The sequence below is a fragment of the Misgurnus anguillicaudatus genome, chromosome 21 (assembly GCF_027580225.2).
Source record: "Misgurnus anguillicaudatus chromosome 21, ASM2758022v2, whole genome shotgun sequence".
Classification (NCBI taxonomy): Eukaryota; Metazoa; Chordata; class Actinopteri; order Cypriniformes; family Cobitidae; genus Misgurnus; species Misgurnus anguillicaudatus.
The window spans coordinates 35,841,898-35,867,514 of record NC_073357.2 but is presented as its reverse complement, the minus strand read 5'-3'; the positions used below and the strand labels follow the sequence as shown (position 1 = coordinate 35,867,514).

Genomic DNA, 25,617 nt, shown 5'->3' with positions numbered 1-25,617 from the left:
ATTAAAAAGATAAAATGTAAACTCTGGGCAACAGGCATGCCAAGCCAAACATAGATGTTGAAAGACTGCTAGTTAAAACTACAAACAAAAGGAAGTTTCATAATGGGACTTTAACACTCACCAGTAAAAACATTCAACACGCGAGACAAAGTGCCATACAGATAAATATAATATGTTTTAGCAAAATACAGAAATATACGTAATTACATGCTGTTGCTAAATCATAAATTACAGTTCTAACTTGTTTGAACAGTGTCCCAGTACCGCAATTCCTTAAAATTAGTATAAAAATATTATTTTAAATAAAATGAAAACGTTTGAATACCAAAATAAGAATCTGTTTCAGCTATGCTTTCTAGTGTGGTTGTCTGTCTTTTTTTAAATTAATCCAAGCTTCTTTCCTTGCTATGTTTCTCTCTCGCACTGACTCTTGTACTATCTGTCGGTCTTGTTCTCACTGTCTGTTTCTCTCACTTTCTCCCTCTCCTGTTCGTTTCCCCTCTTTCAGACCACTTTCCTATCGAGCACTGCTTTGAAGTGTCGTTTTCCCAGCTGTCTTCTGTGTATGAGGGGATGTGGAAAGCTGTCATTTCCTCCACTTTTCCTCCATCGTGTCGCTCTATTATAATAGTCTTCGGCCACCAGTAATCCTGGGATGGCACACAGGGCACTAAAGAACATTCATTACTGTCACACATACAACATATTCACACACTCTGCAGGTGTGCTATACACTGCATATTAGATTAACTAGTGTGCTGCCCAGAATAGCTAAAAATGACAGGGAGAGCCATGGACCAATCAGAGGAAGAGATGTTGAACCAGCAGCTGTCAGCGCTGTACCTCAATCAGGCCCCTAATAGAACGCACCAGGTTTATCGGGCTCACATGAACATTCATGCTACACTATTCTCGAAAGCCAACGACAACCAGACAAAAGCGAAAATGAAGTAATATGACAAGCTCAACAATGCATATTTTCTGAGTTTGTGCGTCACCCACATATCCTTTCACTACACTGTCTCTGCCAGTCTTGACAAGTCTAAGTCCATCACTGTTTGTTGAGAATAATGAACAGTTACTGCACTGTTGTATTGTTTTACACGGCGGGTGTCCTAAATTGAATTATCCCATCATTACTGAAATCTTGTTAAATCACACACAGTCTCAGATTTAACACTACACTGATGTCATATAAACAAGACAATTGGATTTTGAGGGATACAATATAATTATTTGGTAGAGATTTTAACTATATGGCATCTTTAAATAAGAATCCTTCGATAAACAGCAAGCAAACAATACTAAACCTTTAAAGTAAACCTTTATATCTCCGAAGAGTCTTTAGTTTAATCAGATTTATAAAAGAAAGATTAACTTTATAGAATTTTTCCGAAAACGTACGAAAAAATGAAGAGGATTTACTACCGCAGGAGGAGCGAGTAAGAGTCATGCAACACTATACAACACTCATTAACTTATGATTCACGACATGTTCGTGTCATTTATATAATATGCATGCCCTATTTCCAACATAAGACAGAAGTCTTACTTGCCGCATGCAACTCATGACCCGGTTGGGACTTTTCAATGAAATCAAGCGCATCAAACACACACGCAAAACTCTGCTGCTACCCCAGATAATAAACTATATCCATTGTTTCCATACGGCTGGCTTTCTTCTCCGTACATCCAAAAACACACTTCTTCTTTCGTGCCAGTGTTGAGTTTTGAAATTAAACAAAGCTGTTGTCGAGTGATATGATGTTTGCAAGTTCTAACCCGCTGATTGACGGGTGGACGGGGTTTTCCGGGGGAAGCGCCCATAAAAAGAAGTGATACGTCTAGAACAGTGTTTCTCAAACTTTTTCAGGCCAAGGACCACTTTATCTTCCAATTTTTTTCTGAGGACCACCTAACAGAATCCCACTCTAACACGCCCCCAAAAAACAACAAAATAGGAAGGATAAGCTAAATTTAAGTTTAATATGTTACTGTTTCAAGTAAAAAACTATTTTTTATACACAAATGCAATGCTATGTTCAGAAATTATTATATGAATTTTATTTTATTTAAAAAAGTGAATGTGAAATGATTTGCAGCTTAATATGAACAACAAACTGCACACGTGAAAAAAACCTGCAATTAAAGAGAGTATAACAGCTTAGGTCCCACTTAATGTCATTCCAAAGAGCCATTAGTTTAAAACTGAGGTGGTGGGTATGAAGTCTGGTAACAATGAAAAACAATTACCCTTAATGTCCAAAATTACTGAAATTACAGGGATTTTACACATGAAACAAAAACTAGTACATTACAAAACTAATAGATCTGTGGATTTTTAGCTGCTTTCCGTTGACACTTGATCTTTTCTTTTGACTCCTCTTTGGTTTAGCCACCGATCCATTTTTACGTTATTAAAACAGTATGGCAAGAACTGATATCACAGTTTCGCAAGTGCATTAAAAAACTACTTAAATAAGTGACGATTTTGTATAAACACTTGCCTAGTTTAGGTCATCTTTTGACGGACCACTGAGGGGGTTTGGGGCATTACACTTTAAGAATTACTTGTCTAGAAACCCCTGAAACGTCAGCTGGACCTGTAATCGAAAAAAAACTTTCCGAAACTTGTACGAACCCTGGCGAAGTGCATTCGGCACAGAAAAATTCTGTAACACGCCCAACTGCTTTTTTGACACTTTGCCTAGGTTTAGCATGAGGAAACAGAATGCATGAAATACTATTTAACCACCTCTTTAAAATGGTCATCTGTAAGTTAATAAAGCACATGATTTTTTTTAGCAAGTTTACATGTGCTCAGCAGCTACCTAGTCCATACTACTAGACTGTATGTTTAATAATGTGATGTAATATTAAAGGCTGCAATCTCACAAAATGTTATTTGTTTTCAACACGTCAACACTTTTTAACAAATCATGCTGCACTTCTGGGGTCAGCCAGAACAACCCCTAATGTGCGATTACATAAACACATTTCAGACATCTTTTACGAAAACAACTAAAATATGGTCCAAGGTTAAGAAAGCTGTAATGAGACCCCACAGACATCTCTTTATGGGCTATGGTTTGGCTGTGAGTACATAGCTGAGGATATGTTGAAATCATTGGTATCGGGGTGTAGTTTGGCAAAGACAGGACCTCAGATGAATGAAGAGCTCTTAAGGGAACGTTTGCCCAGAAACTCGCCAATTGAATGCAATTATTTCATTAGAGACGGCTGCATTCACACCTGTCCTGTCAGAAAGACTTAGAAAGCAGAATAAAGAGTGTATGAAATTTGGTTGGTAGATAGATGAATCCGATTAATCTATATTATTTCTGATTAAAATCATGGGACTGGATTAAAGCTTTCAGAATAAACAAATGCAAACCATAAAAGTAATTTCTCCCCTTCTTCCTAGTTTAATAAAGTTTTAACTTTTTCAACTGCATGTCACCATCATGCTTTTAAAGGTAAACACCACAGTTTTTCAATATTTTACTATGTTCTTACCTCAAATTGGATGAATTAATACACACCTATCTTTATCAATGTGTGCACTTCCTCTCTGCACAGCGCATCGTGATTGTGTAAGCATTTAGTCTTGCCCCATTCATTCCTTAGGATCCAAACAGGGATGAATTTAGAAGCCACCCGAACACTTCCATGTTTTCCCTATTTCATGTTTTCGGCGGAAGATCACTTCGACCTCTGCTTGCAAACTAAGTGCTCTTCCGCCAAAAACATGGAATAGGGAATATCCCTGTGTCTCAATTCATTCCCTAGCTCCAGAGGTCGTGAATCAGTACAGATCACAGATCGGCTCGCATGTGATTCACGGATTATATACGCAAATTTATGTAGGGAAAGTTTATTATTTGCACGTGTTTCAAAGGCTTACAATTGTTAACATTCAAGTGATTTTAAACAATTTAACCACAAAAAGGCACTAAAGTGAGCAGCTTTCTGTACGCACAGACCTATGGCACAGACCCACATGTGGTTTAATGTGTCCGGTCCAGTTCCAGAGAGTTGCGCTTCTGTGTCTCAAAATGTAATCCATTAAAATACATTTTGCGAATAGAGTAATAAAACAACGTAATGTTTTTATGTGAAGAGCGACTTTCTTTGTGCGTGTGGGCATTTAAGGGCACTCAGTAGTGCATACACGGAGAGACGCGTTTTAAAAAGCAAGCGAACATAAAATCTTTCTGTTCTTGACAGGGCACATACAAACAAAATGATCTCCACAGTATTCTTTTTATAATAAAAACATTTGTTTGTGTATTACGTGTATGTATAGATTACAGTCTGAAACCAGTCTTAGCTTATTTGGTTTTAAAGAGACCTCAAGTAACCTCAATTAACCTACTTAAGTCTGTGTCATTAACAATAATCAAACAACCCAAGACAAAGAGAAAATCACTTCTCTAGCTCTAAAAAAAATAAATAATCATTTTTCATTTATACAATAAAGATTTATACAATGATTTCTCTACCTAATGCTAATTTCAGACCTTACTTAATGTGGAACTTTGTTCTTTTTTCATAAATGTCTGTAATTTCTTTATTTGTTATTAGATTTTCCCCACCCCTTTTTAGCAGATACGAAAAATAATCCGATCCATGCCTCAAAAAAAAAGTGATCTGAACTGTGAGTTTTGTGATCCGTCACACCCCTAGTAAAGTTAGTACACAGTCTTAGCCATAAATGCAATGGTACTAATAATTGGCATAATTTATTTTGGTGTTTCGGTTTTTGGTCTTGGCTTCCTCTTTTTCGGTTTTTAATTTTTGCCAAGAATTTTCATATTTGTGGATCCCTAATTAAAACTACTGTCTGCAAAGTGAAAGATCACTGAAGAAATGCACAACGTAAAAAAGTTTAAGTAAGCTTGTTTATGACATAACCAGACAAAACCACAGAGAGTGGATTAAAGGTCAAGCTGTAGCAGGACAAGCAGGTTGGCATGTCCCATCGGGTTATTGGTAATAATGATGCAAATCGGAGACGTCAAACAACCTGAACCACTGGTCTGGGATTGGACCCTCTCCCGTCCCTAAGGCCCAGGAGGGGTCTGTCTGGTGTTCTTCATTAGCTGAGCAATGATGGTTTCATCACCCATTTATCTCTTATTTATCTGCAGGACAGAATTAGTTTTTTGACGGATTCACAAGATGCTTTCACAAGTTGGGATGCAGTTTTCCCCATATATAGACATCATAGCTGGAGATGAAACCAGTCCAGGTCCTTTATTGTTATTGTCAATGTCATCTAAATGAGCTATGACATATTACACAGAAAATTGCACATATGGGAGATTACATGACGTAATGAATTTAAAATACGACTCATTTAGCATGAGACTTTTGGGTCTTAAGCAAGCAGAGATTGATGAATTCTGCTTTATAAATCTAGAGAGTGTCCCGTGTACAGTATCAACATCACTAAAGCAAGAATTCATCGTTTTTTCAAAGAGAACAGTATTATACCGCTTTCGGAAAGAATGATTACACCAAAGCTCTGGGAGTACTTTAGGGGCTTGTTTATAATTTAAGAACAATGGCCTTTACTGTTTCTGCTCTTTGAACCTCACTGGGAGGTGCGGCACTGGAATTATTTACATGTAGGTCTCATTCTACAGAGACTCTTTTCAGGGGGCGTATACAGATACGATATTTTGTGGAGAGACAGAACCTAGCTATCATCACAACCTAACATTTCCACTATAATTCATCCCTTTTTCCTTTATGCAGCCATAAATTGCTAGAAACATTGGTCATCCCTCTTGGGAGGCAAGAACCAGGGGAAGACATAGGGCTTCATGGGTAATTTATGATTTGGCAAATCATTTGAAGTGACTAGCTCACAGTGTTTATTGTGTGTGCTCGCATGCAAGAGAAACTACAGTACATGCGCAGCCATAAAATAAGAGTGACCATAATCATAACACATAAAGCACATAAAAGTGGTTAAGAATGTTCCACAATAACAAGACAAGTTTCTGTAGACAGAGTTATCCTAGACTAAATTCTGTGTTAAAAGATTCTCCGGTGATAATAAAAGATTATTTATAAAATCCTTAAACTAAACTTTTAAACTTTTCCTTTAAAGGTCAAGACTTTTAAATATATGACTTGGGAGAATGATGCTAGACTAAAAAAACATCCAAAGAAACACATCCAAGAAATATGACTTCCAAGAAATAAGCACATATTACGCATTTGATGTAATTCAGGGTGAATATTTCATACCACTTTAGTTATTTTCCACACATTGTCATAAATAATTATTAGATGACATAGCATTTGACCAGAAGACCTAACACATTGGCAAAAAGCAGGCTCTAGCCAAATTGTATTTAGATGGGTTTGGTAGATTGCATCACAAGTGAATGGGAGAGACACATTCATGTTTACACCTGGTATTTTAATCCGTCTCTTGTGTCCACTTTCGGCCACTTCTGTCCTGATTACTGAGGGGGTGTTTAGTAAACATCTTGCACAGAGTTTTGTACATGTATATGTAAGAGCTTTCTCTGATATTTCAGTGCAATTGATGAAATAAACTTAAGCAACTTTCAAACGCTCGCAAACTGAAACAAAAATTAAAGAGACTTAGAGCCGCTTCAGTTTTATCAGTGAAAGCCTTAAGATTACCCTATACCCTGTTTGTTCAGGCTAATAGTCATGTCCTATGTTGAAATATTGTGCTCGATAAGATCAATAGACAGAGAGTATGACCTCTGTATTGAATATTTCCGTATAGTGAGGTGGGGGTCAGCTTAGAAATGGTATAAAACATTTTCAAAAACCGACCTCAGACTGTCACTGAGACAGTACCTTTAAAGATCCTAATATGTACCATTTAGGTCAGGGATGGGCAACTTTGGTCCTGGAGGGCAGGTGTCCTGCAGAGTTTACCTTCAACCATAATTAAACACACCTGAAGCAGCCAATTAAGGACTTACTAGGCATACTATAAACTTTTAGGCCCTCCAGGACTGAAGTTGAAAGGGTATTGCCCCAGTGAAAGATAGGAACCTTTTTACCTTTTTTTAACACTGCAATGGTTCCCTTTTGAGGAAACTCACGCTGGGTCACTGTAGTGATGCTTTGGGAACGCCTTCAGGGGTGAGTTTGTACGAATGTGTATATCAAATTCAACCAATGGTGGGGCGTGACGTGAAGAGGGAGCAAGGAAGTATAAAAGGTGACGTATAAAACACCCTTGCTATCTGAAATATTTCTAAAGACGGCTTAACAGGTACGCAGGAAGTATGGCAAGGGAGACGCAGCGTCTCGTTCCTTTCTCAGGGAACAAAGGTTACAAACGTAACCTGAAACGTTTTTACCCCATATCACTTGACGGTAATGATTCTACTGTAGATTCTACAATTGTGCTTTGTTGTAAAATCTTTGCTTTGCATCACAGGAAAGCAGTTGGCCTTGGAAAAGTTTCTCCACCAAGCTCCTAGAAAGGCAAATGTACACACTCTAAAAAATGTGTGTAAATATTGGACAGAACACACTGATGGGTCAAAAGTTACCCAGAAGTTGGGTTGAAACAATCCAGCATTGGGTCATTTTTAACCCATTAGTGTGCTCTGTCCAATCTTTACCCAACACTGGGTTGAAAAAAACCCAGCATTCCTTTAGAGTGCAGTACCACATAAAACCAGCTTATAATCTTATCACCTAAGAACGATAGATAGTAGATAGACAAAGTTACCTATCAAAAGTTATTTTTAACAGTTTAATAATTATGGTTGTGTGTAGGAGCCTCATTGATAAGACCTCCATAATTTGATAAGGAAGACACTCAAAAGAATCCCAGATGGACTGTCCCTTTACAATTGCCTGGAGAGCCTTTCTCCAAAAGGAATGTTATCTAACTGCAGATAAAAGTGCTCAAACGCAAAACACTTCAATTTAAAGTGAAAGATAAACCAAAAATGTTGCTGTCATCACAAAATCTCTATTTCAGACTGAAAACAGAGAATGTTTTAACCACACTGACCGTTTCTCCCCTCAAGGCGTGGTGTGCTACACATCCACGAGAGTCGAGGCATCCAGGACCTGGGACTTCCTCGCTGGGAACTCACCCTCTGTCTGGCTGTGGTTCTCTTCATCCTCTACTTCAGCTTGTGGAAGGGAGTCAAATCATCTGGAAAGGTGCAGAACCACAAAAGGATGTTTGTTTTAGGCCATTCTTTTAAAGATAAGTTTTATTAATATTGCACTGTTGAGATGCTGTATGTTAGGAATATTGTTCAGCCTGACGGTTTCTTATCGCAAAATAAATCCCTGAAGGGATTTTTTGCTATAACAACCGGCTGGCTGTATGTTATTCTGCCTATTACACAGCTACTTGCCACGAGTAAATATATGTGTCAGAAACAGGGACGGATGAAACCAAAAGCAGACGATGTTGAGGGGTGAACAGAAAACACTTAAACATTAACAAAACAAAAAGCCCTCGAGGGAGCAAACAACAGTAAACAGGATATAATTACAAAACACACACTTAACACACACTTGACCAAACACTGGCTTGAACACTAGATGACGAGAGTAATAACAAAACGAACGAGCACAGGACAAGAAACACAAGGGCTTTAAATAAGGGAGTAAATCAAGAGAGGAACAGGTGCAAGGGATCAAACAATCAAACCAATGAGAATGACAAGGGAGCGGGGAAAAAGGGACAGGACAAGGAAAACACGTGGCCAGCTATCAACAAACCATGGCCATGTGTTCCCACACAGAACATGAAACTGTCAGAACCCTGTCAATTTAAACTAGACACTAAAACAAGAGACCAATCTGACAGGGTCCTGACAGTACCCCTCCCCTAAGGGACGCCACCTGGCATCCCTCAAGGGGACACACAAGACAAACACAACATTACAGATAACAACAAGACACTAAACTAGACAAAAACAACAAAAAAAATAAGTCCAGGGGAACACAGGAAAATGACCATGGAGGAGCAGGACGTGGACGCAACGTTAACTGCATGGGCCTCAACTGGGCGGGCTGGGTCGGCTGCGCGGGCTGGGTCAACTGCGTGGGCTGAGTCGACTGCGCGGGCTGGGTCAACTGCGCGGGCTGGGTCGACTGTGCGGGCTGGGTCAACTGCGCGGGCTGCGCCGACTGCGCGGATTGCGCTGGCTCCGGCTGCTCAGGCTCCCACATTATCTCTGCCAACAGGACCTCCATTGCCCTGACCTCCGGGCTCGTGAGGGTAAAACAGACGGCCACCCTCTGACACGGGTCGATCCAGGTTATGACCTCCATCGTCCGCTGGTTTCAGTTTTGGCTCGTTCGTTCTGTCAGGAACAGGGATGGATGAAACCAAAAGCAGACGATGTTGAGGGGTGAACAGAAAACACTTTAATATTAACAAAACAAAAAGACCTCGAGGGGCAAACAACAGTTAACAGAATAAAATTACAAAACACACACTTAACACACACTTGACCAAACACTGGCTTGAACACTAGATGTAATAACAAAACGAACGAGCACAGGACAAGAAACACAAGGGCTTTAAATAAGGGAGTTAATCAAGAGAGGAACAGGTGCAAGGGATCAAACAATCAAACCAATGAGAATGACAAGGGAGCGGGGATAAAAGGGACAGGACAAGGAAAACACGTGGCCAGCTATCAACAAACCATGGCCACGTGTTCTCACACAGAACATGATACTGTCAGAACCCTGTCAATTTAAACTAGACACAAAAACAAGAGACCAATCTGACAGGTTCCTGACAATATGTATACTAAATAATGATTTGATTATGTTATTAGCTTATTTATGAAATGCAAACCTCCAGTGAAGAAAACATTTCCTATTGACTTTAAGCCAAGATACTTTAAATGAATTTAAAGTTCAAACATGGTGAACATGCATTTGGTTTATTCATTTGTAAACAAAATCTCAATAATGTTTAAAGCTCAGATGCAAAACCCTCCTAGCGCCTCACATATTTTCTTGTAAATTAGCATTTTATAAGACTTTTAATGGATTTTGCCAACAAACCAGTATTTCCGAATAGTCTGAGGCTGCGATTTAGCAGATTTGAAGCAAAAGTATTTGGTTATTCTCTCATTTACGAGCACGTTCAGCAGCTTTTGCATCAGAGCTTGTCATATTTATATTGAATTAATTTGTAAGTATTAAACTGCATCTGTCAAGATGACTTGCAGTACTCTTATATGAGGCTATGTTATCAGTTTCACGTGTCTGTGAACAAAAAATAACAACAGAGAGTCGCCACTGGCCATTCAGAATAAGCTTCAATATCCACACTCTGATATATTTAAACCGTTTTGTTTGTGTGTGTTCAGGTGGTGTACATCACAGCTACTATGCCATATGTAGTATTGCTGGTGTTGCTGATTCGAGGCATCACTCTCCCTGGTGCAGCGAATGGAATTAGGGAATATCTCAGAATTGACTTGAAGATGCTTAATAACCCACAGGTATGTTAATGGATCAATGACAAAGATGTACTTCTCTTTTTTAATAGACAGATTGTCATAGATTTTTGTTTGCTGCAGGTATGGATTGATGCAGCTACTCAGATTTTCTACTCTCTAGGAGCTGGGTTTGGAGTCCTCATCGCCTTCGCTAGCTACAATAAATTTGACAATAACTGCTACAGGTAAGACAGATCTTTATACATGTGGTAAGTGTCTCCCCTAATAACATATCGGTTATTACACAAATACCCTGTACTACCTCAGCAAGGGTGTGGGTTAAAGAAGATCCATGTCACCACAAATAGGTTTTAATTTAAGTTAGGAGCATGTAATGAGTTTTGCTGCATCTTCAAAGTAATGTCACACTGCAGCTAAACACTGACAGGTGGTAAGACACTGTGGCTATGGTTGTTATGGGTTGGAGTTCTTATGGGAAAACAAGTACAGTATGCTGTTTCTAGAGATTACATTTTGGAAGATCTGTTGATGGGACCAGCAGGTGGCAGTCACCTTGTAATTCCCAGTGGTTATATAACAGTCTGAAAAGATGTCGTATCCAAGTCATGTTTCTCTGTAGCTCAGTGGTTTGCAAACTGTGGGGTGTATGTTTTTTTTATGACTTTTTTATAAGACATTAATTCATTGTTAATTCGGTGCAATTAAAAATTAGAAAAAACTATGCTACTACCCAGCACTACATTGTATAATTAAGTATGTTTTGTTTAATTTAAATTTTATGTTTGAGATTGCTTTATGTCATTAATTTTCTGAAGGGATGCACACCCAAAAGTTTAAGAACCACTAATGTAGCAGATAGCAAGTATGGAGACTTGCCCAGCATTTAACCTCATCCAGCATACTGGACCTTATTCATAAATTATGGACAAACATTCTTAAGATGAAAGAAAAAAATACATACTAACTTGTGAACAAAATGCATGAGGTGAAGTGAGGGCAGTGTTGTGAAAGATACAGATTGATTAATTTATTAATTCAAAGTAAATTCAAATGATCCCTTGTAAATGTGCTTGCTTAATATTAATGAGGCAATATTGATTTCACATCACTATATGCTCATTTAGCTGAACCTAGGGCCACGGATAAGAAAACAAAAACAAAAAAATAAATCAAACAAATAGTAGTGTCTTCTTACAATAGTCATGTTCACATTTTACATTCAAAATACTAGTGCACAATATTCAGCTGTGTTTTTAACCTATACAGCTGTTCGGATTCACATGCTTCTTCACGGTATAAGATAAATGAATCTACTGTGGCTCAAAATGATGACTGTCTTTGTGTAAACTGGTGATTAAATGTTGGCTATTGAAAACCCACAACATTTTTGATGGAGTTTCAATAAAGAGCAGGGATGTTAACTAGGAGATGTTATAATACAAAGTATTTACTCTATTTATGTTAGATCCTGCAAATCGTAAGCTGTAATATATTTCCTGTGGTCTTTTGCAGGGATGCTCTCCTGACCAGCACTATAAATTGCATTACCAGTTTCTTCTCAGGGTTCGCCATCTTCTCAGTATTGGGGTATATGGCTTATCAGCACGGCGTTGATATAAAGGATGTGGCCACTGAAGGTCTGTAGCTTCCACAGCTTTATAGCTCTTAAATATGCTCATGTATCAGTGTCCTTCTGCTAATCTGTGTAGTGATTGTGCATGTCTGTGTCCAGGAGCTGGTCTGGTATTTATTATTTACCCAGAAGCCATTTCAACTCTACCTGGATCTACATTCTTTGCAATAGTCTTTTTCATCATGCTTCTGACCCTTGGGATTGACAGCGCTGTAAGTACAAATAAATCCTGCCACTGTCTTTTATTTATAAGTAACTTGTACTGTCAAAATAAAGTAGGTAAAAATACACTACTGATGTATCCTGTTTAGATGGGCGGCATGGAGGCAGTAATCACTGGACTCTCAGATGACTTCAAAATTCTCAAGAGGAACAGAAAGTTCTTCACATTCGCGACAGCGTTTGGGACGTTTCTGGTAGCGCTCTTTTGTGTGACTAATGTAAGTGTTCGAACAATACAAAGTGATAGTTACTGTTAATAGTTTTCACGACAAAAGTAATACTTTGCTTTTCATTCAAGGTTTAAACTTCATCAATATTTTAAGAGACGTTAACTGTGTACATTTGAAGGGGACATATCATGAAAAAATGACTTTTTCCATATATAAGTAATATAATTGGGTCACCAGTGCTTCTAAATGTGAAAAGCTTAACCAATGGTACATATACACGGGGCGAAAGCATTACTGCTTGACGGAAGGCTTGTCTGAAGTGTGGCCAAAGCCAATCACAGTGGCCGCAGCACATGATCCGATCTTCCATAAACGTAATTGGCTGGCTCTGCCTAGGTTTTATGCATAAGGCAATCTGATTGGCTGACGCACGTGTTGCTGCTTGAAAAGTTGAGAAATGTTAAACTTATGCGGCACTGACGCGGCGCTGACGGATCCACAGTTTAGTTTGGCAACACATGACGTCACCCATTAAAGGTGAATGGAAAGCGTTAACGCTTACGCCCCGTGTGAATGTACTGTAACTTAGTTTTGGTAAATCATTCTCTGCAAGCATGTGAAAAATAGGTCATTGAAATTTGTCTCCCCTTATGATGTCAGAAGGGGATAATAACGCCCTTTAATATGCAATATTCAACCACAGCACTGCCATTTAGTGCAGAGATCAGCTCATTTGCATTTAAAAGGACACACCCAAAAACGGTACATTTTGGCTCACACCTACAAAGTGGCAAATTTTGAACCTGTTACAATAAATAATTTCTATTATTTTTGAGCTAAACTTCACATACGGACAATGGGGAAACCAAAGATTTATTTTACATCTTAAAAAAGTCTTGTGAAATGTCCCCGTTAAATCCAACAATATCTAGTGTATCATAATAATGTTTATTTTCATGTCACAAAGGTTTTGATTATTTTTAATTTAGTGCAATCCCTCATATTATTATTTGTTATCTTCTTTTGTTGTTTATGGATAACAGGGAGGAATTTATGTGTTGACCCTATTGGATAAGTATGCAGCAGGGACATCCATTTTGTTTGGGGTGCTGATTGAAGCTATTGGAGTGTCATGGTTCTATGGTGAGTGGATGCTAAATATGTCATGATGTCACAATGCCATCATTAACATGGGTATAAAAAACAAACATATGGATCTAACAACATGGGTCCAACCCAAATCACAGTTATATGTGATGTAATTATATCATGCTTCTTTGGTGTAACGTTAACTTTTGAACATTTACATGTTCATTCATGTTTTTCCGACCTTATGACACACACACACACACACACACACAATTAGATAAGTCTTTATGCCATTCATCTTCTTATATTAGAGTGCATAGTTATAGCACATAACAGGAACCTGTCACGTATTGCAAACTAAAATGATTTACCTTAAGACTCAACTTTTTAATGCATTATAATAATGCATGTCTCTAAATAACACTGCCTTAACCATTCAGAGGACCATTTAAAAGAACTCAAGAGCAGGTGGCTTAATGGCTACTGACCAAAACATTAAGCATTTACTGCATCTCCACAGTATTAAAATTATTAGTACAGAACAAGACGTGTAGTCTCAGTTACTTTAGACATAAAAAGAGGGAGGACATTTTTACATCTAGAGCTTTGGTAAATCTTCTTAAAAACTTAAATCTGTGGTGAAAACTTGGACTGGAATCTCACTGGTCACACTAGTGGCTGTAAAGAAGGTTTACATTTATAAAGCTCTAAAAATGTCACTGATTGTTGTTTAAGTCTATTTCCTGCATATATAGAAATAATAAGGGGTCTCTGTTAAATATGTGCAATGTCTTATGAATAGTGCAAATTGTCACATGATCAGAGGAGTTTACTTCCTGTTTGTATCATGAGAAAATGATGGCTGCATCAAGGCCAAAAAAACAATAGGTTATTAAAGTATGTTAACATAAAGATATAGAGACAGAGCGCAATGCGTCATAACCTGAAAACCACGCCCACTGGGGGGAAAACAATCCATCCGTCTCCATTGACTTTGAATTGCGAAAGGCTTATAACAAAAAACTGAATAATGCCTAAAAGCTGCTGTCTGACAGGGTGTACAGCTAACAAGCCAAAAACCCCAGAAATACTTTGTATAAGCTGTAGACCCCTAAAAAAGAGCATTTAAAGACACAAAAGTGAACACAGGCAACTTTTCATAGTACTACTATTATTAGAACTACGCCCACTAAAGGGAAACATAATCGGCGATCCACTTTTGTGTTTTAAATGTCGTTTTTTGGGGTCGACAGCTTATAAAGACGTATTTCTGTTTTTTTTTTTTTGTCTTGTTAACTGTACACCCTGTCACACAGCAGCTTTTAGGCATTATTCTGTTTCTGGTTATAAGCCAGAAATGACAAGGAGGTGGCCTATCAAAATACAAGTAAATATATACAGTGCCCTCCACAATTATTGGCACCCCTGCTTAAGATGTGTTAAAAGCGATCAAATTAATTCTTTCTTTTTTTGCAGAAGCATAATCTCTAAAAGAAATTTGAAGATTTTGAAAAATATACCCTTTAGTACAAGTTAATAATAATTTTTAAAAAGTCCACGAATTAGGAAAAAAATATATATTATAAAATCACCTGTTCCACAATTATTGGCACCCCTAACAATTCCTATAAAAAATAATTAAAAAAAGTTTTAAATATATTTTTCTGTACTTGCTAAAGTTGGTCAGGGTATCTAGTAAGTTTTAATTAGTAATTCATGACTTCCTGTTTCTCTGGAGTATAAATATGACGTGACAAAGAGGTCTAATTCTCTTTTGTCATCATGGCAAAGACAATAGAACACACCATTCAAGTAAGGCAGATGTGTGTCGACCTTCATAAGTAAGGCAATGGCTACAAGAATTAACTTGCCCGTATTTACAGTCAGAGGAATCATTAAGAAGTTTAAAACAACTGGAACAGTGACAAACAAGGCTGGAAGAGGTCCCATGTTTATCTTGCCACAATGCACAGTGAGGAGTATGGTTAGAGAAGTAAAACATTTTCCTAAGCTTACTGTCACAGAATTGCATCAAAGAGTGGCATCTTGGGGTTAAAAAGTCTCCATAACAATTATCAGAACGTCTAACAAGCTGTTTGGGAGGCATGCACGGAAAAAGCCTTTTCTCACAAACATAAACATCTGGAGATTGCTAACAGTACTGGAACTTCAACTGGGATCATGTGCTTTGGTCAGATGAGACTAAGATTGAGCTTTTTGACAACAAACACTCTAAGCTGGCGTAAAACAAAAGATGAGTATGCCGAAAAGCACCCCATGCCCACCGTGAAGTATGGTGGGGGATCTGTGATGCTGTGGGCCTGTTTCTCTTCCAAAGGCCCTCAGAACCTTGTTAGGGTGCATGGCATTATGAATGCTTTGAACTACCAAGACATTTTAAATAAAAACCTGAGGGCCTCTGTCAGAAAGCTGAAGATGGGTCGTCATTGGGGCTTTCAGCAGGATAATGATCCAAAATATGTGGCAAAATCTACACAAAAATGATTCAGCAGTCACAAACTCAAAGTCCTCCAATGGCCATCTCAGTTCCCAGACCTCAACCCAATCGAAAACCAGTGGGGCGAGCTAAAGAAGAGAGGACCCAGGACACTGGATGATCTAGAAAGATTGTGCAAAGAAGAATGGTCAAAGATCCCTCTCTCTGTGTTCTCCAATCTTGTGAAATGTTATAGGAGGAGATTAAGTGCTGTCGTGTTGGCAAAAGGGGGTTGTACAAAGTATTAATATCGGGGTGCCAATAATTGTGGAACGCATGATTTCAAGTTTTTTTTTCTAAACATGTAAATTCTTTACCACCAAAGTAATGTACTTAAATCAAAGGTTGGATTTTTGTCTTTTTTGCATTTGGGTTCTATGTTGTTTAAAGGGGGGGTTTAATGGTATTTCAAGCATTCTGACTTATTAACACAGTTATATAGTTGTTTCCTCATGCTAAACGTAGGCAAAGTGTCAAAACAGCAGTTGGACGTGTTACAGAGTATTTCTGTGTCGAATGCACTTCGCCAGGGTTCGTACAAGTTTCGGCAAGTTTTTTTCGATTACAGTTCTAACTGACGTTTCAGGGGTTTTCGATATGTATCACTTCTTTACATGGGCTTCCAGCGGAAAACTTCCCACAGAAAACCCCGCCCACCCGTCAATCAGCGGGAGACGCTAGAGCTGCTAACAGCTTATCACGACACTCAGCTTTGTTTAATTTCAAAAGTCAACAATTGCACCAAGGAAGAACTGTGTTTTTGGATGTAAGGAGAAGACATCCAGCCTTATGGAAACAATGGATATAGTTTATTATCCGGGGTAGCAGCGGAGTTTTGCGTGTGTGTTTGATGCAGTGGATTTTCCCAACCGGGTCATGACGAGTTGCACGCGGTAAGTAAGACTTCTGTCTTATGTTGGAAATAGTCGCTTGCATATTATATAAATGACAGGAACATGTAGTGAATCAGAAGTTAAACAGTGTTGTATAGTGTTGCATGACTCGTACTCGCTCCTCCCGCGGTATAACTCCTCCTTCTTCATTTTTTCGTACGTTATCGGAAAGATTCGGTAAAGCTAATCTTTCTTTTAAAAATCTGATTAAACTAAAGACTCTTCAGAGATATAAAGGATGTCATACTACTCTATAGGTACTCCAGATTAACATCAGAAATGCAGAAACAGCGTGTGTTACGTGAGCTTTAAATAAAAAGGACCACATATTAAACAGGGTTGCCAATAATTGTGGAGGGCACTATATAAAAACCTGTATATACATATATATATATATATATATATATATATATATATATATATATATATATATATATATATATATATATATATATATATATATATACATACATACATATACATACATACATACATACATACATACATACATACATATATATATATATATATATATATATATATATATATATATATATATATATATATACACATACATATACATATATATACATATACATATACATATATATATACATATACATATACATATATATATACATATACATATATATATACATATATATATATATATATATATATATATATATATATATATATATATATACATACACACATAAATTTTTTCAGTTTTAGTTGAACATTATTGATGTTTTAATAATGGTTGCACTAATATAACACATACCAAGAATGTAACAATTTTTAAATACATTGATAGTTAGTTTGAAATACAGTAATATTTTTATCTATAATATCATTCACTCAGTATTATCTCATATCCCTATTGTGTTGTATAAGGTTTCTGTGTATAATAGTAACACTAGAATGTGATAAAACTCAATAGAATGTGAGTTTAATTAATAATTGGTGTGAGATAAGAAATATGTTGTAACTGTTAACATTAGTTTATGCACAGTGGCTTATTGGCATTAACAACATTAACAAGGATATTTAAAAAAAAAAAAATCAAACCAATTTTATGTGTACAAGTTATTGATTATTTCAATAGGTTACTAATGACACATCATTGGAATATTTTCATGTCTGAGAAAAATTTGGCCTTAAATGGGTTAAAGTAGTGGTCCAAAGTCTTTAGTGCACTGGTGTTTATTCCATATTATGTCATTTAAGTTCAAAAACTATCCCATGAATTTAAAAATCATCTCTCTTTATGTCAGAAAGGGGGAAATCCTCAAAACTATCAAATTGCAAGATTATCGCCTTTGCAAACCATCATTTTGCTTCCTGATTTCCAAAACTTCTCAAATCTCTTTCAGATATATTACATAACTTTTAAAGACAGTTCTGTCTCAAGAGTACAGTACAGAGCGTTCAAATCATGTTCAGATCACTGCTGATATTGTAACAAGAGAAGCCACTATTCAGAGGAGGGTCCAGATGCTTCTAATTTTCTGTGTATGTATGTCCCTTAGGCGTCGACAGATTTAGTGAGGATATCGAACGCATGATGGGCTTTAAACCAGGAATCTACTGGAGGGTTTGTTGGAAGTTCATCAGTCCAGTCTTTCTACTGGTGAGTGAAATGGAAGAGTAACACTATTAAAACGTAAATATAATGGGTGACGCCAAAGATTATTCAGACTATTTAGCAATTGACCAAAACAACACCAAGCAGTTTCTGTACTTCTAAACAGTGAAGTGCTTTGTAAGAAGTTGTTTCTGTATTTCTTAACGTTGATTTTGCGTGCAGTTGGTGGTGATCGCCAGCATCGTTACCTCAAGCGATTTGAAATACGATGAGTACACTTTTCCATACTGGTCCAATGTGGTTGGCTGGTCCATAGCTTTGTCCTCCATGCTGTTTGTACCCCTTTACGCCATCTACAAGATCCTTAGTATGCCAGGCACTTTAAAGGAGGTAAGCGACAAAAATGAATTATGTAAATGAATTCATATCTAAATGCATTTTTTTCTTCTTCAAACTACAGTGTTCTATATATTTTAGTGGTATAGTCATAGCATTTCAGGAATGCTTTACATTTCAATGTTTATGCATGAATGAGTGTTTATAAGTGTAAATGCGTCACTTGCAAAACACGCTACAGACGTCTAGCTCGGTTCTCAGACATACTCATGTTTTCCACAAGCACCATTGTCTCTTAAATGCTTTCAGAGGTCATCTTACACTTGGAAAATACAATGTCACATTTCCTATTGTTATCTGTTTCCTAGCACATGGTTAAGTTTTGTTTGGATCTGTGGTTCATTTTTGCTGCTTGTTTATGCTTTTTGTTTGACATTATTTTTGTAATTGTAGAGGATAGCATACTGCATTACTCCAGAACATGAACATCACATGGTGACCGAGGGCAATGTCAGACAGTTCAAGGTAAGACCAGTGCACAGTAGTAAATGTGCCATTACAAATAGGTGCTATTGTATATTTGTCTAAATATGAAGAGTTCAGATGCAAAACCCTCTTAGGTGCGTCTGACATGTTTTAATTTAATGACTAAAAGGCTATTAGTCAGGAATTGAAATGCCTTATTTTCACAAATGTCACTGTAGTCATTTCATTGGTATTTAACAAATTTGACTGTCTTTCGCTGCAAAACGCTCTAAGTACATGCAAAAATATTAACTTCTAAAAAAGTCTCCAGTCACTATTCACTGTGCCTGTGTAAAAGGCTCAAAAATCCAGTCAGTATCCTAATGTATTCTATACATAACTCATGCACTGTGATGTCCTTCATAGTTTATTCAGTTCTTTTTTGCTGAAAAATCATTGGGCTGTTTGTTGCGTCATGTAAACCATGTGCATCACGTGTTTTGTCAAAATAAGTGCCTGCGGCACACGCGTCACAACCGTTTATGATAAAAGAGACGTTCACAAAATACACACAAAACACTCGCTTAACAGTAAACTCTGATTACACATGAGATTATGTGAGTATCTGATAAACGCAAGCGTCTCCTTTATCACAAACCCTTCAGACGCGTCTGCAGCAGGCACTTATTTTGACAAGACACGTGGTGCACACAGGATCTCTCGATGCGCAGAACATTTGAAAAAAAGGAACCACACACGACGGGCTACATACATGTTGTGACGAACTTTGCATTGAGCACCCTCGAAAAAAGAAGTTACCGGCCGCCGCTGCTGCTTATTATTATTATTACAGTGATTCTTGGGAATTTGGATAAAATTTGGTTTTAATTTTGAAAAAAAAGTTAGTTAAATTACAAAATCTGAAGGTATATCATTATAGACCAAGGTCTTGGCTGCTCAGCAATTTACCGGTGCAACCTCCCCTGTTCATATTTTTTTTCATAAAATAGGCGTTTTTCCAGTTATTACTCATACAACATTTACTTTAAGCCTAAATAGAAAAAATAATTATTTTTTATTTAATAAACATATTTTTGTATTAATAGAGACTATTAATTTAATAACTCAACAGCACTGAAGAAACATATTGTAAGCATATTCATTTAAAGGTGCAGTGTGTAAATTTTAGTGGCATCTAGTGGTGAGGTTGCGAATTGCAACCAATGGCTCAGTCCACTGCTCTTCCCTCGCTTTTAAAACGCATAGAGAAGCTACGGTAGCCACCACCAAAAAATATCATAGACGCAGACAAATTAGTAAAAAAAAACGTTTGTCCGTTAAGGCCTTTTGTAGAATAGAAACATGGCGGCACAAAATGGCGACTTCCACATAAGGGGACCCTCATGTATGTAGATAAAAACGTCTCATTCTAAGATAATAAAAACATAACAGTTCATCATAAAAAGGTCTTTATACACCCCTGATAATATAGTTTTGTATATTATTTTGCATTTCTGTCAAGAGATCCTTTTAAAAATTACACACTGCACCTTTAAAACAAACAAAACTCCGTCTGACGGTGGTGACACTAATCTGACGGTGGTGACATTGGCCTCATTTTTCCAAAATCTATACCACTTAAGTCAATGGCTTCTTGCTTAAACTTTATGTAAATATTTGGTCCAAAAAATAACAATCCTGAGCACTGTGATGAACAAATATCAAATCATAACTTCCTAAAATACATAAAACCTGACAGAAAAGACAGAAAACCTGACGGTGGTGACATCTGACGGTGGTGACAAAAACCTATGGATTAAAAAAATTGATGAGTTGTTCACATTAGCCATCTTGTTTCCTGTTGCTAGTTACTTCAGACCTCTTCTTAAAAATGATACATTTTTTTCATAATCTAATCTAATATTTTTTTTTTACAAAGATGACGGTGTTGAGATGTTATGGTTGTCACAGTAGCAGTGTCCAAAAATATGAACATGTTTAAGAGAAAATAGCAAACATACAGGAGCTTGAGCGATCTTGAAGCATGCAGTAGAGCTGAAGGTTTGAAAATGGGGTCCTCAGGAATGCAGTTGACACTGTAGTTGTCTGATTTTATTGCCTTTTATAAATATCTGACAGTGGTGACGAATATGTGGGACACATTTTGAGCAATCACAAAATAATAGTAAATATTCTTCAAAACTCACTGTTTGTAATTTTTAAACATATTACAATGTACCCTTTCATGTGGTAAATATATTATTAAATTCAATTATTATTTTTGGCTTTTTAAATCCAAGTTGAAATGATTATCTCTTAATCGAGGACAGCTGATTTTGCAGGCAATGGGCCAGCATATAATCATTAAATTAATAAAAAATAAAAATAAACCTATAAAAGAACCTTACATATGTGCAAAGGACCCCCTGATTATAACACTGATTCTTTTTCTCCATGAAAATGTTTTTAATTTCGAATAGAATTAGCACTTTTCTTAGTGGGACATGTTTTTGCCAAAGTTTCAAGAATCAGTGATTATAATTATTATCGAAGTAACAAGTAAAGTAACGCATTACTTTTTAAATGTACACATTAATATTTAAGTTACTGTTTTTTAAAGTAATGCGAGTTACTTTTCAGTTTAATTAATTTGATTAAAAAAATAATAATGTACTGAATTAAACTAAACTGTCATGACACGGAGGTGGAGTGAGGACACAAACGCAGAGTTCGGAAAAATAAATAACATTTAATAATAAAACTGGAACAAAACACGAGGAGTACAGGTAAGCAAACACAGGAACATCCAAAATGTGACACGGGGAACAGACAGGGTAGTAATGACAATCTTCCAGCGACAAGTGTGACACAGACAGCAGTATAAATACACAAAGACTAATGACACACAGGTGGAATGAATGAGGTGATAATTAACAATTGTCCAGGTGATGACAATATGGAACAGACACAAAACATGACACGGATCACCGTGACATAAACATAGTGATGTAGAATTACACACTCTCTATGTGCGCACCAGTTTGTGTCATAAACAGAGATAACAGGCCAGAGCTTGATATTTTTGCGATGGAAATATGCGATTTCTGAATGCAGAACTTCATAAAAACACCCGCAAGGCCTGAAAGAGATCAAGCCTCAGTCAAGTAAGAAAAAGTAAACGCAAAGTAACTTAAAAGTAACATAAGTATTACTTTCTATGAAAAGTAGCTAAATAACGTAATTAGTTACTTTTCTGGGAAGTAACTTAATATTGTAATGCATTACTTTTAAAAGTAACTTTCCCCAACACTGTTTATGACTGTGTGTGGTGATCAACATCATTATTATTTATATAATTTTTTTGATGGCGGCATTTATCTGCATCTGAACTCTTTATATCTTTTATATATCAATGTATGATATACACAGTCAAATACTGTACATATATCTTGTTTTTCAAGCTGAAACATTGGTTAGCCATCTGATGGGAGGGAGGCCGGTGGGAAATCTTCAAAAATGCTACTTGAATGCTGTAGAAGATATGGTGTGTGAAAGAGAAATGTTTCTTATTGTATGAAAAGGGTCCTCTAAGAAAAAGGACAGAATTGAAGTTGGATTTGGGCTTTTCTCAACAACACACTGTCCAGACTGCTCCATTTGTGTTCAGTGGTTGACTTGACCTATATTGTAGGCCAAAATTAATGTTGCACTTGTATTTTTTTAACCATACACTACAAGTTAATCTCACACCTTTGGAAAACCTCAAACTTTTCAAAACACAATTTTTTTAATAATCCAGGTATTTTCCACTTTTATGATTTATAAAATTATGTTATACCTTAAATATTAAATATATCCGTATAAGTGGACGTGACATGATGACCAACGCTATATTTCATAGAGAGAGTTGTTGAAGATTAGGTAACACACACTAAGAAATGGAAACGCCCTTGATATTCGAGATCTCTCGCTTGATACAGCAAGCTTTGAGGGTTTTAAGTCATTGATATGTTTTGAAATCCAGCTGTGGGTTCTCTACCTTGTTTTCCAAGAATGGTTTGGTTGTACAGCTGGCTTGCATCAAGAGTCCACCAGGATTTATCTGAAGCACATCTTTCCTTTTCTGACACACCTTACAAAGCAGACATACACCACTGTGTCAGTGCCTTATCTAGTCATAAACTTCCTGTCATTTAGCCACTCGTCCTTAAGTAGAGAGTGCAGGGACGCATAACGTTGAGCAGAGAGCCTCAACTATCTAATGCCAAGGGAACTTTATAGTTTGAAAATAAACTGAGGCTGATTCCAATGAGCTTAAGAGCTCATCCGCTATTATTTCAATATTAGGTAAAAGGGATTTTTTTCTTTCTTTGTTTTGTAAGTCTGCTCAGTGGATCAACATTAAGCTTTAGTGAGTTATGGCCTTGGCTCTGAGAAACAAGTATTACACTAGCAAATGTTACTACAGGACAAATAAGCCACAGTATCATTCAAGAGTAAATAATATTACATGTCAAAAACTTTTATGCCTCATTCATATTATTATCTTATCTTATTAAATCATTTTATTACTGATTTAAAATCAGTGAATCAAACACAGAACTCTGTATATTAAAACTGGGGAAGTTTAAATGAATGTGTAAAGCTTTACCCCAAAGGGGGTTTCTATTTGACATAAAAATTGTTTATTAAAAGTCTTTACTTTCTAGCGATAAAGTTATTTAATGAAAATGTCAACAGTTCCGATTCAACATTTTGTTTGCAATACACTGACAACTGCAGTTTAATAACTGAGCTTTTGTGGTACAGATCCATTACAGTGTGGTCTGTTTGTACAAGTTTTATGAGTTTTGTGTGTGTCTTCTAGTTCACCTAACAGATTATGTCTCATAATTTCAAGTACCTGTCAAGATCAATGATCCTTCTGACTTATGTGCTGACATGACGCACAGTGGGGTTCTTGTTTGAAGGAATGTTTCGCTAACATTTTTAAGTGCCAAAATTAACCCCTATTATGGCATCTCTGTTAGTTTGCGTTTTATTTATTTGTGAAGAATCCTTTCAAATAAACGAAACAAAAAAAAAAAAGTATTTAACACATGGTCACTGGTTGGACGCAAACAACGTACAACATGTGGATTATGAAATATAAAGAGATTCAAATATATTCTTTTGTTATATATCTAATATTATATGTATCAAATCTTTATAAAATGTGAATGTACACCATTTTAAACATAAAGTGTCTACTGTTATATCATGCTGTGTGATGTCGGTAAGTATTCAGAAATGTATTATTCTGTGTAATCGGGGGTGACGTAGCCACATGAATGTAAACGGAGCAGCTCTGGCATTTCTGAGCAATGCTTACAAAATGTGTATAAATACAAATATGTACTTTTGATTGTGAGTATATATAAAGATATGCACATTATAATAATAAAGCCCTTTCCAGTACACATACAGATAGAAATCAGTGCTTTGTCTGTTCAAATATTTATATTTTTGTTTTGTTTGGAACAACATAAACTGTTTGTTTGTGGGTTTTTTTTGTTTTAAGACAAACGCTGACTTTGATTATAGACTACAAAGGTAGTATGTTTTTATAAGTTGTTTTGTATCTCCATAGCATTCTGCTTCCTGTGTGCGCATTCAGTTTATTTCTTCTTTTTTGCCAGATGTACCATGAGCTAGTAATTCAGAGGCCATTCTGCATCAATGCTATTAAACACAATGCCCCCGGGTCAGTTTTGCATTGCACTTTATATACCATGGAAGTTTCTCCTTCTCTCTCTTTCTGTGCATTCAGTAAAGGTTAGCATTAGATGGAGAAATTGATCCATTGTTTTATATTGCCCTCTGACGACCACCCAACAGAGTCTGTGAAACAGATTGGTTTTGCAATAGGACCTAAACCAATAATTTATTCTACACAGATTGTAAATGATTCAACTGGGATTGTATATTAAAAGTCTATTAATCAAATAAACTGCTTGGGTTGACTGTTAAAGAAATGTTGAGTTCTTAAATAATTTTGAGACACTTCTTTTAAATAATTTTATACAGTAAGCATACTTGTATACAATGCCATCTTAGATTTTGGTCAAAATTATTTGGTGTCATCACTTTGGAACAGCCATCATGTTGAGAGTTTGCCAGAGTATATAAATTATATTAATATTATGAGCTTAAAAAATGTGCATCTGACATGCAAATTAGCAGTTTTTATGAGACTCTTAATGGATTCTGCTAACAATCTAGTATTTCTATATG

The 25,617-nt window shown here is 36.6% G+C and overlaps 1 protein-coding gene across 1 annotated transcript in view; it reads left to right on the top strand.

The window, feature by feature from the left end:
• Positions 1 to 25,337, top strand: part of slc6a2 (solute carrier family 6 member 2) — a 31,210-nt gene extending 5,873 nt beyond the window's left edge. The window contains exons 4-14 of the mRNA XM_073859034.1: positions 8,040 to 8,178; positions 10,359 to 10,493; positions 10,572 to 10,675; positions 11,964 to 12,088; positions 12,184 to 12,296; positions 12,396 to 12,524; positions 13,520 to 13,619; positions 18,488 to 18,588; positions 18,766 to 18,933; positions 19,333 to 19,404; positions 22,806 to 25,337. Of these exons, the coding sequence (XP_073715135.1) occupies positions 8,040 to 8,178; positions 10,359 to 10,493; positions 10,572 to 10,675; positions 11,964 to 12,088; positions 12,184 to 12,296; positions 12,396 to 12,524; positions 13,520 to 13,619; positions 18,488 to 18,588; positions 18,766 to 18,933; positions 19,333 to 19,404; positions 22,806 to 22,829 (1,210 nt within the window). The 3' untranslated portion in view covers positions 22,830 to 25,337. The remainder of the gene's footprint in view (positions 1 to 8,039; positions 8,179 to 10,358; positions 10,494 to 10,571; positions 10,676 to 11,963; positions 12,089 to 12,183; positions 12,297 to 12,395; positions 12,525 to 13,519; positions 13,620 to 18,487; positions 18,589 to 18,765; positions 18,934 to 19,332; positions 19,405 to 22,805) is intronic.
• The last annotated feature ends 280 nt before the right edge of the window (positions 25,338 to 25,617 follow it).